The sequence below is a fragment of the Macaca fascicularis genome, chromosome 19, assembly GCF_037993035.2.
Source record: "Macaca fascicularis isolate 582-1 chromosome 19, T2T-MFA8v1.1".
NCBI classification, from domain to species: Eukaryota; Metazoa; Chordata; class Mammalia; order Primates; family Cercopithecidae; genus Macaca; species Macaca fascicularis.
Window position 1 is genome coordinate 57,872,078 of NC_088393.1, and position 14,932 is coordinate 57,887,009.

General features: G+C 57.3%; 1 protein-coding gene across 14 annotated transcripts in view; it reads right to left on the reverse strand.

Annotated features, from left to right (window-relative positions):
• Window positions 1–812: 812 nt before the first annotated feature.
• Window positions 813–14,932, reverse strand: part of IL4I1 (interleukin 4 induced 1) — a 40,506-nt gene continuing 26,386 nt past the window's right edge. For 2 of the 14 annotated variants that reach the window (XM_005589980.4, XM_065535730.1), the window contains 8 exons: window positions 12,634–12,867; window positions 7,136–7,170; window positions 6,805–7,043; window positions 6,063–6,175; window positions 5,327–5,528; window positions 2,564–2,632; window positions 2,132–2,268; window positions 813–1,759 (listed from right to left, as the gene is read on the reverse strand). In XM_005589980.4, the coding sequence (XP_005590037.3) occupies window positions 829–1,759; window positions 2,132–2,268; window positions 2,564–2,632; window positions 5,327–5,528; window positions 6,063–6,175; window positions 6,805–7,043; window positions 7,136–7,170; window positions 12,634–12,638 (1,731 nt within the window). In that variant the 5' untranslated portion in view covers window positions 12,639–12,867 and the 3' untranslated portion in view covers window positions 813–828. Of the gene's footprint in view, window positions 1,760–2,131; window positions 2,269–2,563; window positions 2,633–5,326; window positions 5,529–6,062; window positions 6,176–6,804; window positions 7,044–7,135; window positions 7,171–7,828; window positions 7,884–12,633; window positions 12,868–14,932 lie in introns of those variants that run through there. The other 12 variants (XM_065535733.1, XM_045378700.2, XM_074024294.1 and 9 more) reach the window with 9 other exon arrangements.

Below are 14,932 nucleotides of genomic sequence, written 5' to 3' on the forward strand. Positions count from 1 at the left end.
GATTGGGGTTTGTGGAGGCAGGGCTCCCTGAGTTGCCTGACTTGTTTTTTTGTTTTGTTTTATGAGATGGAGTCTTGCTCTGTCGCCCAGGCTGGAGCGCAGTGGTGGATCTCGGCTCACTGCAGCCTCTACCCTCCGGGTTCAAGCAACTATCCTGCCTCAGCCTCCTGAGTAGCTGGGACTACAGGCGTGCGCCACCACACCCGGCTAATTTTTGTATTTTTGGTAGAGATGGGGTTCCACCATGTTGGCCAGGCTGGTCTTGAACTCCCGACCTCAGGTGATCTACCTGCCTTGGGCTCCCAAAGTGCTGGTATTACAGGCGTGAACCACCGCACCCGGCCTGATTTGGGGTTTTTGGAAGAGGATAGGGTGCTCTGGGCTGCGGCTGCGACCTGGTAGCTGTGTGGGAACACTTCCCGGACATAACCAAGGTGGAAGGGCCTGCAGAGTTGCACTCTGGGGAGCCTTCCCTCCCAGCTGCTGCTTATGAGAAAAATCACCTCCTGTTAAGCCACTGTCAGCCGGGCTTTCTGTTACTTGCATTAGGGCCCATCTGTGCTTCAGCCTCCTGGCAGTCGGAGGTGGTCGTTGTGATTGCCATTTCCCGGTGGTGCAGGGCATCCGTCCGGTTCCCTTCTATGCGCCCCCTCCCACCGTCCTATGGAGCCCCACTGTCCAGGAAGAAGTGAGGGGCAGATTCTTGGGGGACTCCAGGATAGGCATAGCGCCTGCTAACTGCAGGGCTAGTGGTTCCGATGCAGGCAAACTGGGGAAGTAACTGAGCCACGGGGGAGGCTGGACCACACGGCTTTTTCCGAAAATACTTTAATACAAGGTCCTCGTGTGGGTCATGTGCTGGAGAGATAACTGGCCTTGGGCTGCAGGGTGGCTGCCCTCTTCCTTTGCCAGGTCATGCGAGGGGCTGCCAGCCACCCCATGCACATGCCCCTGCCCCTCCGTGTCGGACGCGTGCCCCGTGGGGCTGGCCGTGTCGGATGCAGGCCCCTTCCGGCTGTTGATCTTGATGGCGGCGCGCAGCGCCGACTTTACCGCCGTCTCCACCCAGCCGTGCGGGTAGGCGGTGTGCTCCCCGGCAAAGTAGATGCGGCCATAAGGGACCCTCCAGTAATCCTTTTCGGTTTGCCAGAGCGCCGGCGGCTGTACCACGAAGCCACCCTGGCTGTGCGGGTCCTCCGCCCAACGCTTGACGACGCCGGTGCCGTCCCAGAGCTGGCGCACGAGAGGCCCGTGCAATGCCGCCACGTCGTCGAGCGCCAAGCGCAGCGCTTCTTCCCGGCTCAAGCCGGCGAACGCGGCCGCCGCGTCCGACCACGTGTACGAAGCCAGCAGCAGCGCGCCCTCGCGCGGCGGCGGGTAGAAAATCATGCGCGACGGGCGGTCGGTGTTCGAGTGGCCGCCTTCAATGTGCTCCTCGCGCCAGAAGGGCCTGCGGAAGCTTAGAAACACTTTGGTGGCCGGCACGTAGTGCAGCCTCCGCAGCGCCTCCTGCATGTGGCGGGGCAGCGGCGGCGAGAAGGTGATGCGCTTCACCGCCGGTCCGCTCGCCGTCAGCAGCACCACGTCGGCCTTCAGCACCTTCAGATTCCGCGCCGGGGGTGAGGTATCGATCTGCACGTGCACATCGTGCGGCCCCTGGGTCATCGCCACGACAGGCGCGTTCAACAGCACGAGCCCGGACAGCGAGCTCAGCAGTGCACGCGGCAGCAGGTCCCAGCCACCCACGATGCGGCTGTACCTGCAGGCAGGGCGGGGTTGGGGGGGGTGACCTGGGCTCTGCTGCCCTGCCCCTCCGCCTGGCCCCACCCACCCCGGCAGCTGGCCCCTGTGGGCACCGGCCCGCTCCCCAGTCATCCACCTCTCCCGACCCTGCCCGTCCCTGACATCCCGGAGGTCGCAGGAGTAGTGGATTGTGTGACCAGGGATCCCACCACTTCTTCTCCGCTAGACCGTGTCCTTTATCCGGGAACCATTAGCCCCACTGCTCTCAAGTAGGCCACGCCCTTCACAACAGCTCCGCCCCCAGACCCAGAGGCTCCTCCCACTCCCTGCTACTTGTCTTGATTGGCCCCCGCCCGCCCCGCCCCTGCCCGCCAGCCCCGCCCCTCACTGGAGTCTGTCGCTGAGGCAGCTGTGGGCCCTGAGGGCCTCGGCGAAGCTGAGATAGAAGAAGCCATCCTCGGACATCACGTCTCCCAGAAGCTGCACAGCCGGCCGGCTCAGGTTCCCTTCCCCGAGGAGGTATTCCTGCAGGGTGGGCGCAGGCCGAGGTCAGGGCCCAGGCAGGCTGCACCCCCGAGAGAGCCCCTCTGCAGCCCGGCCTGTTGGTCCCATGACATGTCCTTGGACCGTAGGATCCGGTCCCCGCTCTCTGACAGATGAGGGAAACTGAGGTCCAGAGAGGGGGCGTGTCCAGCCCCCGGGCCAGGCAGGAAGGTGGTGGCAGGACTAGGGTCCCAGGTACCCGCATTCTGACTCTCTGGGGAAGGCCTCATGGTCACACTCTGCCCTGCCTCTCAGCAGAACCAAGGGCCCCATTTACCAAGAGCGTGTGCCTTTCAAATTTTTTCATCGCCTTTCTGCAGCCCAGTGCCTTGAGATCTTTGAGGGCCTGTTGTGGAAGAAGCGGACATGGTGCTGAGCTGCCTGGGCAGCCAGGGTGGAGGCTGGGCCTGGAGCCCACACCCGGTTTCTCCTGGTGGTTCTGCCCACAGCTGGCCATTCACCACTCTCAAGCCCCTGGGCTTCTGCCCACACCGTGCCCTCCGCCTTGCCCTCCATGGCAACTCAGATGCCACCACTCCTCCGATCTTCCTGAACTGTTCACGCCGCCTCACCCCCCACATTCAGCAGGCCAGGCTGGTCACGGCTCCTCCCGGTTGGGTGTTATTTTGCCTGTTTCTGAGCCAGCCAGCCTGTGAGCTCCATGGAGGCAGGGATGTGGGCAGCTGGAGAGGAGGCTGGGAGAGGATCCCAGGCGTGCTGTGTCCTCCCGGGGCTCAGTGATTATTTGTTGCCTGAATCACTGTGGCCACGGACAGAAGCTGGTCCCCTGGGTCACTGGTCAGCGCTGACAGGGCATGATGGCTGAGAAGTTTACCTACCGTCTGTCCCCTGCCCACAGCCCTCCTGTGGCTCCCCAGTGCCTGGGGCCACAGGGTCCTTGCCCCTCAGCCTCATGTTCAAGGCCTCTGCTAGCCCCTCAATGTCTTTTTTTTTCTTTTTTTGAGACGGAGTGTCACTCTGTTGCCTAGGTTGGAGTGCAGGGGCGCCATCTCGGCTCACTGCAAGCTCTGCCTCCCAGGTTCAAGAGATTCTCCCACCTCAGCCTCCCAAGTAGCTGGGATTACAGGTGCCCACCACCACACCTGGTTAATTTTTGCATTTTTAGCAGAGACGGGGTTTCACCATATTGGCCAGGTTGGTCTCGAACTCCTGACCTCAAGTGATCTGCCCACCTCGGCCTCCCAAAGTGCTGGGATTCCAGGTGTGAGCCACCGCGTCTGGCCTCAGTCCATGTCTTTCATGGCAGCTCCAGTTCTGTGAGCAGTGTCCAGTGCCCAGACCACCCGCTCTCAGGGCTCTCCCACCTGCACGTCTGGCACCTATTTTTTCCCTGCCTGTCTTTGTGTGGCACACGAGTGCCTGTCCTTCAGCTCTTTGTTCAAGTCTCACCCCCTCCGAGAAGCCTCCCTGCCCCTGTCTAATTTCAGGCCTATTCTTGGTCTACCTGGCTTCCCCCTTCTGGCCAGGACCTCAGAGAGAAAGCAGTGCCCCTTCACTCACTCACGCATCACGCATCTCGCATCTCCCAGGCTCGCAAACCAGTCAGTGTCAAGGCATAGAAATGACCTGGTCTAGAAGGGCAGATGGGCAAGTGGGCTCTGACCTGGGTGGGGAGGGGATATTGGGTGTGGGAAGCCCCTCCCTAAAGGTATCAGGGAAGGCTTCCTGGAGGAGGGGACAATGGAGCTGGTTCTTGAGGGCTGAGCAGGAGTTCCTGTGTGGGGAAGGGAAAGGCATTCTGGGCAAGGGAGGGCGATGCACAGGTATAGTGAGTGTGAGGAACACAGAGCTGGGGGCATGTGGACCACCATGAGGACAAAAATTCCTTAGAGGAGAAAAGAGCATGAGGCTAGAGGGGTGCAGAAGGGAAGGCTAGTCAGGGCTCAAAGCTGAGCCCGAAAAGATCAGACTTTGTCCTGGAGGCAGCGGGGAGCCACCAGGGGCTGTGAGCGGCATCACTCTGGGTGTGTGGGAAGACACTTCTGGTACCAGGTTGGGGAGACTGGGGCCTGGGCAGCTGGAGAAGAGGCTGGGGGAGGGTCCAGGGCAGAGGAGGAGGCCTGAGCTGGGGTGGGCTGAGGGGAGCAGGGCACAAGCATCAGGGGGCAGGGGTGGGCACTGATGGTGGGGGAGGTGGGCGAGGAGGAGGTCAGGAGGAGGATGGCTCCTGGGGGTCTGCCCGTGACTGCGGGATGGTGGGGCCATGGTGAGATGGGGGCACAGGGAGGAGGAACAGGTTTAGGGGAAGGTTCTGAGCCCAGTGGAGCTAGAGGGTCCTGGGGAGGGACACAGGCCAGGGTCTCGAGAGGCAGATGTCTCCATCAGCCCGTGGATCTATGTTTAAGCCAGAGGTGGAGACTGGAGAGGTTGTCCAGGACAGTGTGTGGGTGAAAGGGGAAGAGGCCAAAAGCTGATGCAGCTTTGGGGTCAGCAATGTTTATGGGGAAGCTAAAGAACAGAGTTGGGACCAGGGGCAGTGGTTCACGCCTGTAATCCCAGCACTTTGGGAGGCCGAGGCAGGTGGATCACGAGGTCAGGAGTTCAAGATCAGCCTGGCCAAGATGGTGAAACCCCGTCTCTATTAAAAATACAAAAATTAGCTGGGCGTGGTGGCGGACGCCTGTAATCCCAGCTACTCGGGAGGCTGAAGCAAAGAATTGCTTGAACCTGGGAGACAGAGGTTGCAGTGAGCTGAAATGGCACCACTGCACTCCAGCCTGGGCAACACAGTAAGACTCCGTCTCAAAAAAAAAGGGGGGGGGAGTTGGGAGGTGGCCCATATGTGTAGAAGCCCCTGGGATGGCCCATTCTCACTCTCAGATTGCAGTGAGTAGGTCAGTGGTTAGACCTCAGGGCACACATCCCCTGGTAGAATTTCCATCTCCATCAACAGGTGCCCCACCCCGTGGCGGGGGACCCAAGGGATGACAGAGAGAAGCCAGGCCAGGGAGCGCGCTGGGGCGAGCTTAGGAGGAGGACAGAGAAGTCAGGGCGGGAGGAGGGTACAGGTGGTGCCCACCTGGTTGAGAGCCATCTGGTAAATGTCTTCGGGCGACTGGCCCTTTTCCTCGGGGCGTAGGGCGTAGCCCAGCTTCTCGGGTACCTTCTCCACCACGTAGTTGCGCAGCTTCACTTCGTGCACCTCCGTCCATGTGTTCTTGTCGTACTGGGTGAACTTGGTCAGGTTGAGCCCCAGGCCCTGGCAGAGCTTATGGAGGATCCTGATTGAGGGAGTGGGTGAGTGAGGGCTGGGCTCCGGTGGAGGTAGCCCAGTCCCTAGTGGGACTTGGAGAAGGGAGGTGGGAGGGGAGAGTAGCTGGGGACCAGCATGAGGCTGAGGGGTTGGGCTAGATTTAGGGTGATCAATGCTGAGGGATGGGAATGAAATGGGGACCAGGATTAGGATTGAGTTAGGAATGGGAATAGAGCCCAGCTTAGAATCGGGAAGGGGGACAGAGTTTGGGTTGGATGGGGGTTTGAGATGAAGAAGGAGCCTGGGGCTGGAATGCCTGAGGGTGTGGGGCCGGTGGAGCTGCAGGCCTGGAGGGGCCAACAGAGGAGCTGGCTTTTGCACAAGGCAGGGCTAGCTGGGGGTCTGGTTGGACTAGGTGGCCCGAGCATTGCCAGAGGCCCAGTGCTGGCGCTGGAGGCAAGACTGAGATGGGGATTAGGCGAAGGATGCCTGCTGTGGCGCGGGCATGGAGCTGGGGGGCTGGCTGAATCTAGGCACACAGGTGGGTGGGTTGCCAGGTCACCTGTGAGAGCTGGGCATGCGCATGGCTCCCAGCTCCCCAATCCAGCCCGTGTTCTGGTCCCGGTAGGTGAAGATGCGGCCCCCGATCCTGTTATCTGCCTCCAGGATGGTGACCTGAGGGAGGCGGTGGGGCGAGGAGGGCCCTTCAGCTCCACCCACTGACCATTCCCTGCCCCCTCCCACCCCGTGCCAGCCCCCTGCCTTCTTCCGTCCCCACAGTGGCACAGGAGACTAGGAGAGGGTCCCCTTCTGTATGGGAGGTGGGGGAACAGAACCAAGTGGGCAGTTCTAGAGTGCAGCAGGAAGGCCGCCGGCTAGACTGCAAAGGGACTTCCCAGCTCGGGGAGTTGGGAGATAACCCATATGCACAGAAGCCCCTGGGATGGCCCATTCTCATTCTTGGATTTCAGTGGGTAGGTCCGTGGTTAGACCTCAGGGCACACATCCCCTTAGTGGAGTTTCCTCTCCACCAACAGGCGCCCTAGCCCAGGACAGGAGCTTTGAGCCAGTGAGACTTCCCTCTGGGATGAAAAACGTGGGACAGGAAAGTCTAGGGCCTCTCAGTGCAGACACGTGACAGCAGGGGGCTTGGGCCTCACCCTCAGACCACGGGGAAAGGTAGCCTCTCCCTCCACATCCCCACCCCCACCCTCTCAAGCAGGAACGGGGCCAGGTCCCTCTGCCCAGGGACTCCAGCCTACAGCAGGAGGGACTCCAGGTAGACTGCAAGCAGTGCTTCCCACCTTATGTCCGGCATCACTGAGCATCTTGGCAGCCACCAGCCCGGCCACACCAGTGCCGACCACAATCACCCTCTGGGGCTTCAGGGTCCGATTGAGCCCCCAGGTCACCACCTCGAGCAGCTGCTCATAGTCAGGATCCTGCATGCATTTCTCGAAGGGGTCCTGGCTGCGTTCAGCCTTCCAGTCCCGGGAGGCCGCCAGGCTGAGGAGGATGGGGACGAGGACGAGGAGGCGCAGGGCTGGGAGGAGGACAGGGTCAACGGGTACGTGGCAGGTTGGGGGAGAGGAGTTCTACTCACTTGTCCCAGAGCCCCCTCCCCTGCTTACTCACCCAACGGGGCCATGACTCTCGGTGGGAGATGGCGTCTGGGGTGGAGGAGAAGGGAGGGCTATTGTGGCTGAGGCCTGTGACTGCTGGAGCCTGACTCTGTCTCCCATGGGCTGCCTAGCTGCTGGAGCCAGCCCTCCCCCAATCACTGCCCTCTTCTCTGGACCTGTATCCCCCAACCCCATTCTTTCAGAGTCCCCTGGACCGTCCATGCCTCCCTCCTCACCGGTCTCTACCTCTGCCACAGCTCTCTCGGGTTCCTGTCTCTTTCTCTTCTTTTCCCTCTTTCTTTTTTCTTTTCTTTTCTTTTCTTTCTTTCTTTTTTTTTTTTTTTTTAACAGTCTTTCTCTGTCATCCAGGCTGGAGTGCGATCTTGGCTCACTGCAACCTCCGCCTCCCAGGTTCAAGCAATCCTCCCACTTCAGCCTCCCAAGTAGCTGGGATTACAGACACCCATAACCACACCTGGCTAATTTTTGTATTTTTAGTAGAGATGGGGTTTTGCCACGTTGGCCAGGCTGGTCTCGAACTCCTGATCTCAGGTGATCCACCCACCTCGGCCTCCCAAAGTGCTGGGGTTCCGGGCGTGAGCCATTGCGCCCATTTTCCCTCTTCCTCATCTCCCCCACTCGTTTCTCAGTCCCTGTTTCTGTGGGTCCTGTCTCTCTGTCCCCCCACCACTGGCCGTGTCGCTACCTTCAGCTCTCGGTGACAGCAGGACGGCGCGGTCCTCTCCACCGCCCTTCACTGTGTCTGCTGAGGCCCTTTCTCTCCCCTTAAACTGGAAGAGCCCCGCCCACCCCTCCTTTTGGGAAACGCCGAGGGAAATGAAACTGGTTTCCTGGAGCTGCTCTGGTCAAATGCTCAGAGTTTAGTTGAGGTTGGAGAAAGGTGGTCAGAGGAAGTTAATCAGTCTATTTTCTTCCTTTTGCCCCAGATAGTTCTGGGGTGGTTTGGAGGCCAGAAATAGATGCTCAGGTAACCGTGTCAACAACGGGAATCCCCCTCGGTCTGCCCCTGTCCCTCATCACCGGGCCCCTTGTTTCTATCCTCCCCTGTGCTCTCTCTGCCTCCTTGATTCCCATGGCATGGGGACAGAGTGGGTATGGGTCCCTGGGCCAGGCCCATTTTCCCCTCCAAGTCCCTCTCCATCAGATGTCGCCAAGTCCTGCAGGGTTCCCCATGGTTCTGCTTCCCTCTCCACTTGCCACCCAGAGCCTCAGTCTCCCCTTCTGTCAAATGGGCATAGCAGTGGGGCTGGCAGCCGTGAGCTCTGAGCCCGCCCTCCCCTCTGTGGCTCCCATCCACAGCTGTTAAATGGGGACGTCCCAGTGTTTTAGGATCAAGTGAGTGAATCCAGGTTAAGCTCTGTGGCCGGAACCTGGGGCAGTACTGGAAGCTGCTCCTTTGGAAATGCCAGCTGCTATGGCCGCAGGGGCACTGGGGGGTTCTGTGAGTGGCCACCCGCCACAGGGAAGTGCCCAGGCTTCACCCATCCCTGCCTTGAGAACCACCTCGGTGCTCAGGGCAAGGAGTGGGACGGCACATTGAAGTGGGTGGGGTGGAGAAACAATAGCAGGGACTTTCCTTGGGGTGGGGGAGAGGGAGCCAGGGGCTCAGTGAGGAGAAAAACCAGAGGGAGGCAGATTCTCTGCAGCAAGGGGTCAGGTGGGTGGGGGGGGGGGGCATTACCAAGAAGGAAGATGGGAAACTCCAGTGGTAAATCAAAGAGGGATGCGGTTTATGGCCGGGAGGGGCTGGGGGGTGAATGTGAGTAAGAAGGCATATGATGCAGGGGCGGGAGGCTGTGGCAAAGGGAAATGATCAAAGAGCTGGACGGTTCAGGGACCGAAAGAGCTTGGGTCAGCAAAAATAGTGACAAGGGCCGGCGGTGGCTCACGCCTGTAATCCCAGCACTGTGGAAGGTCGAGGCAGGCGGATCACCTGATGTCAGGAGTTCAAGACCAGCCTGGCCAACGTGGTGAAACCTGGTCGCTACTAAAAATATAAAAATTAGCTGGGTGTGGTGGCATATGCCTATAGTCCCAACTACTCTGGAGGTTGAGGCAGGAGAATTGCTTGAACCTAGGAGGCAGAGGTTGCAGTGAGTTGAGATCGCGCCATTGCACTCCACCCTGGGTGACAGAATGAGACTCCGTCTCAAAACAAACAAGCAAACAAAAAAACAATAGTGACGAGGGCTGGGCGCGGTGGCTCACTCCTGTAATCCTAGCACTTTGGGAGGCTGAGGTGGGAGGATTGCTTGAGCCCAGGGGCTTGAGACCAACCTGGCCAAGATGGCGAAACCCTTTCTCTAAAAAAGAAAAAAAATAGTAACAAAAATGTTCCCATGGCTATCACCTGATTGGAGGCCGCCTGGTGCTCAGGGCTTTGCACCCATTGTAACCCTCACAATGCCTACATTTGAGGCCAGGCACAGTGGCTCACGCTTGTAATCCCAGCACTTTGGGAGGCTGAGGTGGGCGGATCACTTGAGGTCAGGAGTTCAATACCAGCCTGGCCAACATGATGAAACCCTGTCTCTGCCAAAAATATAAAAAATTAGCCTGGCGTGGTGGTGCACGCCTGTAATCCCAGCTACTCGGGACGCTGAGGCAGGAGAATCGCTTGAACCCAGGAGGTGGAGGTTGCAGTGAGTCAAGATTGCACCGCTGCACTCCAGCCTGGGGGACAGAGCGAGACTCCGTCTCAAAAACAAAAACAAAAACAAACAAACAAAAAACAATGCCTGCATTTTTTTTTTTTTTTTTTTTTTTTTTGAGATGGAGTCTTGCTCTGTCCCCCAGGCTGGAGTGCAGCGGTGCAATCTTGACTCACTGCAACCTCCACCTCCTTGGTTTAAGCGATTCTCCTGCCTCAGCCTCCCGAGTAGCTGGGACTACAGGCACCCGCCACCACTCCTGGCTAATTTTTTTGGTATTTTTAGTGGAGATGGGGTTTCACTGTGTTAGCCAGGATGGTCTCGATCTCCTGACCTCGTGATCCTCTCCCTCAGCCTCCCAAAGTGCTGGGATTACAGGCGTGAGCCACCACACCCAGCCCAATGCCTGCATTTGATAGTTGAGGAAACCGAGGCTTGGAGATGGCGAGAGGGTGGGGCAGGAGGACCCTGGGGTACAGAGAGGGAAAAGGCTTGGCCTAGGTCTCAGAGCTTCATTCACAGTAACATGTCGAGTATGAACGCAGCGGGATTGGGGCCTTATTCACCTGTGCCTCGGCCTGGGTCCCACAGCGGGGAATGGCAGTGCTGACATTCCTCACCAAGTCGGGCGGACCCCAGGTCCCCGGTCCCTGCCCAGCAGCTTGTTCAGTCCTAGAGCCACATAACAGTGGAAAGGACCATGGAAAGGGGTGGAGGCCCACAGCCCACTGCCTCCTAGGACATGTCCCAGGAGTTTTTGGGTCTCCAGAGTGGGTGGGCTCCAGCACCAAGCCCCTTGTCCTTATCACACAGGGTTGTTGCACAAAGCTCCTCTGGTTCTGGGCGTATGTGCAGCTCACCTAGGTGGACTTCTGGTTTTGTTTTTTTTTTTTTTTAAGAGACAAGGTCTCACTGTCACTCAGGCTAGAGCACAGTGGCACAATCACGGCTCACTGCAGCCTCAACCTCCCGGGCTCAAGCAATCCTCCCACCTCAGCCTCCCTAGTAGCTGGGACTACAGAACTGCACCACCACACCTGGCTAAATTTCTGTACTGTTTGTAGAGATGGGGTTTCATTATGCTGCCCAGGCTGGTCTTGAACGGCTGGGCTTAAGCGATCCTCCAGCCTCAGTCTCTGGAGTAGCTGGGACCACAGGTGCATACCACCATGCACCGCTAATTTTTTTTACTTTTTCATAGAGACGGGGCCTCACTATGTTGCCCAGGCTGGTCTCAAACTCCTGGGCTCAGGTGATCCACCTGCCTTGGCCTCCCAGAGTGCTGAGATTACAAGCATGAGCCACTATGCCTGGCCCCCTTGAGCTTTTTTGTGCATTTTACATCATCTTCATTCAGCATGTATTGCTTTTGTAATTAAAGAAAAAAAAAATCCCAATTAATGTTAGTTTGAAGCAATACATCAGACAGGCCAGGCGCCCCAAGTGAAGAGCAGAGGGTGCAAGTCAGCTGGCTCAGGACTGATGCCTTTCCAGAATGCTCTGTGGCCCAGGTTGGAGTGCCATGGCACGATCTCAGCTCACTGCAACCTCCACCTCCCGGGTTCAAATGATTCTCCTGCCTCAACCTCCCGTGTAGCTGGGATTACAGGCGTGCACACCACCACGCCCCAGCTAATTTTTGTATTTTTAGTAGAGACAGGGGTTTCTCCATGTTGGACAGGCTGGTCTCAAAGTCCTGACCTCAGGTGATCTGCCCACCTGGGCCTCCCAAAGTGCTGGGATTACAAGTGTGAGCCACCATGCCCAGCCTCCAGAATCATTTCTGATACTACTAAGGAAATTGATGTTCAGGTTAAATTAGGTTTAGGGATAAGGGTGGAATTAGGGAAAAGCGGTTTGGATAGGTGAGTGGGAGACAGAAGGGAGGGGAGGGGCAGGTGGAGGAAGCAGACGGGGATGGGAGGAAAGGCCCGGTCAAGTATCTGTTGACTTCAGCTGGTTTGGGGATATTCTGTTTTTTTAAATGGAGTTTCTAGAAAACAAGGTTAATCCTCCCAGACAATGGTCTTCGGTGGGGCAAATCCTACCTTATTTGGTTGACTTCTAGAACCACAATGATGGTTTCAATGGGGTTTAGGTCATATCTATACAGCAGCCAGACACCTGGCCCTGGCCCTACGGGGCGGGGGGGTGGCCTCGCGGCCCATCAGGGCAGGTAGTTTTGATGAGGACTGCACAGATGTGCTGGGGACCAGGCTCCTGCCTTACGTATATACGCATTCCCTTCTCTGAGTCTGTCCAAAGACCCTAAGTGGTCAGTATTAAAACTCACTGGCCGGGTGCGGTGGCTTACACCTGTAATCCCAGCACTTTGGGAGGCTGAGGTGGGCTGGCAGATGACAAGATCAGGAGTTCGAGACCAGCCTGGCCAACATGGTGAAACCCCATCTCTACTAAACATACAAAAAAATTAGTCGGGCGTGGTGGTGGGCGTCTGTAATCCCAGCTACTCAGGAGGCTGAGGCAGGAGAATGGAGTGAACCTGGGAGGCGGAGCTTGCAGTGAGCCGAGACCACGCCATTGCCCTTCAGCCTGGGTGACAGAGCGAGACTCTGTCTCAAAAACAAAAACAAAAACAAAAAAACCCCACAAAACTTTCACCAAGGCTTGGGTGGGCAGGGCCTGGCCAGGGGATGACCTGGGACCTGGGTGGGAGTCAGGGGGTCCAGGCCCAGATAGGGGAAGGGACTCAGGGATCGGAGAACAGAATTAGTGAGTCCCCCGATCTTTGGCCTGACCCCAGGACAGGGGCCCCCTTTCCATAGAACCCTCCTTCCTGTTTCCAGAACATCCCAGGGCCCCAGGTGGGGGCACTCACTGCATGGCTGGCTCTGGGGGGCTCTCTCAGCACCCATGGCCTTTCTGGTTAGCCCAGGACAGAAGTCATCGTTGGGCGTGTGTGGAACCAAGGTGAACGATGGTGGCTTTGTCCTGATGCCCTTGTTAGGTCAGAGATGCCAGGTTCCTGGTGTTGGGGTCAGAGCAGTTGGGAGGCTGTGAAAGGCAGGTCCCCTTTTCTCAGAAGTGTTTTATTATGGAAACTTTCAAACATCTAAAACCAGAGTGAGCAGAGGATGAACCCAGGTGAATTCATGGCTTCACACAGCCTTCGTTTCATTCACATCCTCTCCCTCCCTTCACTGGGTTTATTTTAGAGCAAATCCCAGACACCATATTGTCTTTTTATTTTTTGAGACTGAGTCTCGTTCTGTCACCCAGGCCGGAGTGCAGTGGCGCAATCTTAGCTCACTGCTGGTTCAAGCTCACCGCTGGTTCAACCTCCACCTCCCAGGTTCAAGCCATTCTCCTGCCTCAGCCTCCCGAGGAGCTGGGATTACAGGCACAGGTCACTACGCCCGGCTAATTTTTGTATTTTTAGTGGCAATGGGGTTTCACCATGTTGGCTGGGCTGGTCTCGAACTCCTGTCCTTGGGTGATCCCTCCCGTCTCGGCCTCCCAAAGTGCAGGGATTACAGGGCCGAGCCACTGCGCCTGACCATGTTTTGCTTTTTAAAAACTACAATATTGGCTGGGTGCAGTGGCTCATGCCTATAATCCCAGCACTTTGGGAGGTCGAGGCAGGCGGATCACGAGGTCAGGAGATCGAGACCATTCTGGCTAACACGGTGAAACCCCGTCTCTACAAAAATACAAAAAAATTAGCCGGGCGCGGTGGTGGGCGCCTGTAGTCCCAGCTACTCAGGAGGCTGAGGCAGGAGAATGGCGTGAACCCCGGAGGCGGAGCTTACAGTGAGCCGAGATCGCACCACTGCACTCCAGCCTGGGCGACAGAGCGAGACTCCACCTCAAAAACAAACAAACAAACTATAATATCACTATCATATTTTAAGATGGCAGCCATTTCTTTTCTTTTTCTTTTTTTTTTTTTTTTTTGAGACAGAGTCTCCGGACCTCATGATCCACCCACCTCGGCCTCCCAAAGTGCTGGGATTATAGGCGTGAGCCACTGCGCCTGGCCATCTCATCATTTTTGAAAAAACAATTGGTTTAGGCCGGGCATGGTGGCTCACGCCTGTAATCCCAGCACTCTGGAAGACTGAGGTGGGCAGATCACCTGAGGTCAGGAGTTCAAGACCAGCCTTGGCAACATGGTGAAACCCCGTCTCTACTAAAAATACAAAAATTAGCCGGGCGTGGTGGCGGGCACCTCTGTAATCCCAGCTACTCAGGAGGCTGAGGCAGGAGAATCACTTGAACCCAGGAGGCAGAGGTGGCTGTGAGCTGAGATCATGCCACTGCACTCCAGCCTAGGTGACAGAGTGGGACTCTGTCTCAAAAAAAAAAAAAAAAAAAAAGGAAGGCCGGGCGTGGTGGCTCACGCATGTAATCCCAGCACTTTGGGAGGCCAAGATGGGTGGATCACGAGGTCAGGAGATCGAGACCATCCTGGCCAACATGGTGAAACCCTGTCTCTACTAAAAATACAAAAATTAGCCAGGTGTGGTGGCGGGCGCCTGTGATCCCAGCTACTCGGGAGGCTGAGGCAGAGAATGGCGTGAACCCGGGAGGCGGAGCTTGCAGTGAGCCTAGATCATGCCACTGCACTCCAGCCTGGGCAACAGATCGAGACTCTGTCTCAAACAAACAAACAAACAAAAAAACTGCTTGGTTTGTATGCAAATCAGAGTCCGTATTGCATTTGAGTGACATTGTCTTGGTCAATAGTGTCACTTTCAGTTCTGTGAATTCTAAGGACCTAGGGTGTCTGATGAGACCCCAGGGCACCAGGCCAGTCCCCAACAAGGCAGCGCACCTGGTCTGCTTCTTGCCTGGAGAAATCTTTGGCATTTGAGAGGGTTCAACCTGATGGTGTCTGGAGGGGAGATGGGACGAGGGCGCCCACGTGGGTCACTGTGTTTGGAGTGACCAGGGCCCTGGTGTGCAGAAGCCAAGGGTGTGGTCCTGTGGGACAAGCAGGGGAACAGCTGGGGTCGCTGAAACCTGGCTGGGGGGCTGGCTGCTGCGTAAGAAGCAGACCCGGCTTCCGAGCGTGAGGGCTTCGCTTCCTGGGAGGTTCCGTCTGCCGTGAGTCTGAGGGCAGATTTTGAAAGCACCCTAACATTTTTGGGGTTCACTAAAAACTTGGGAGCAGTGGT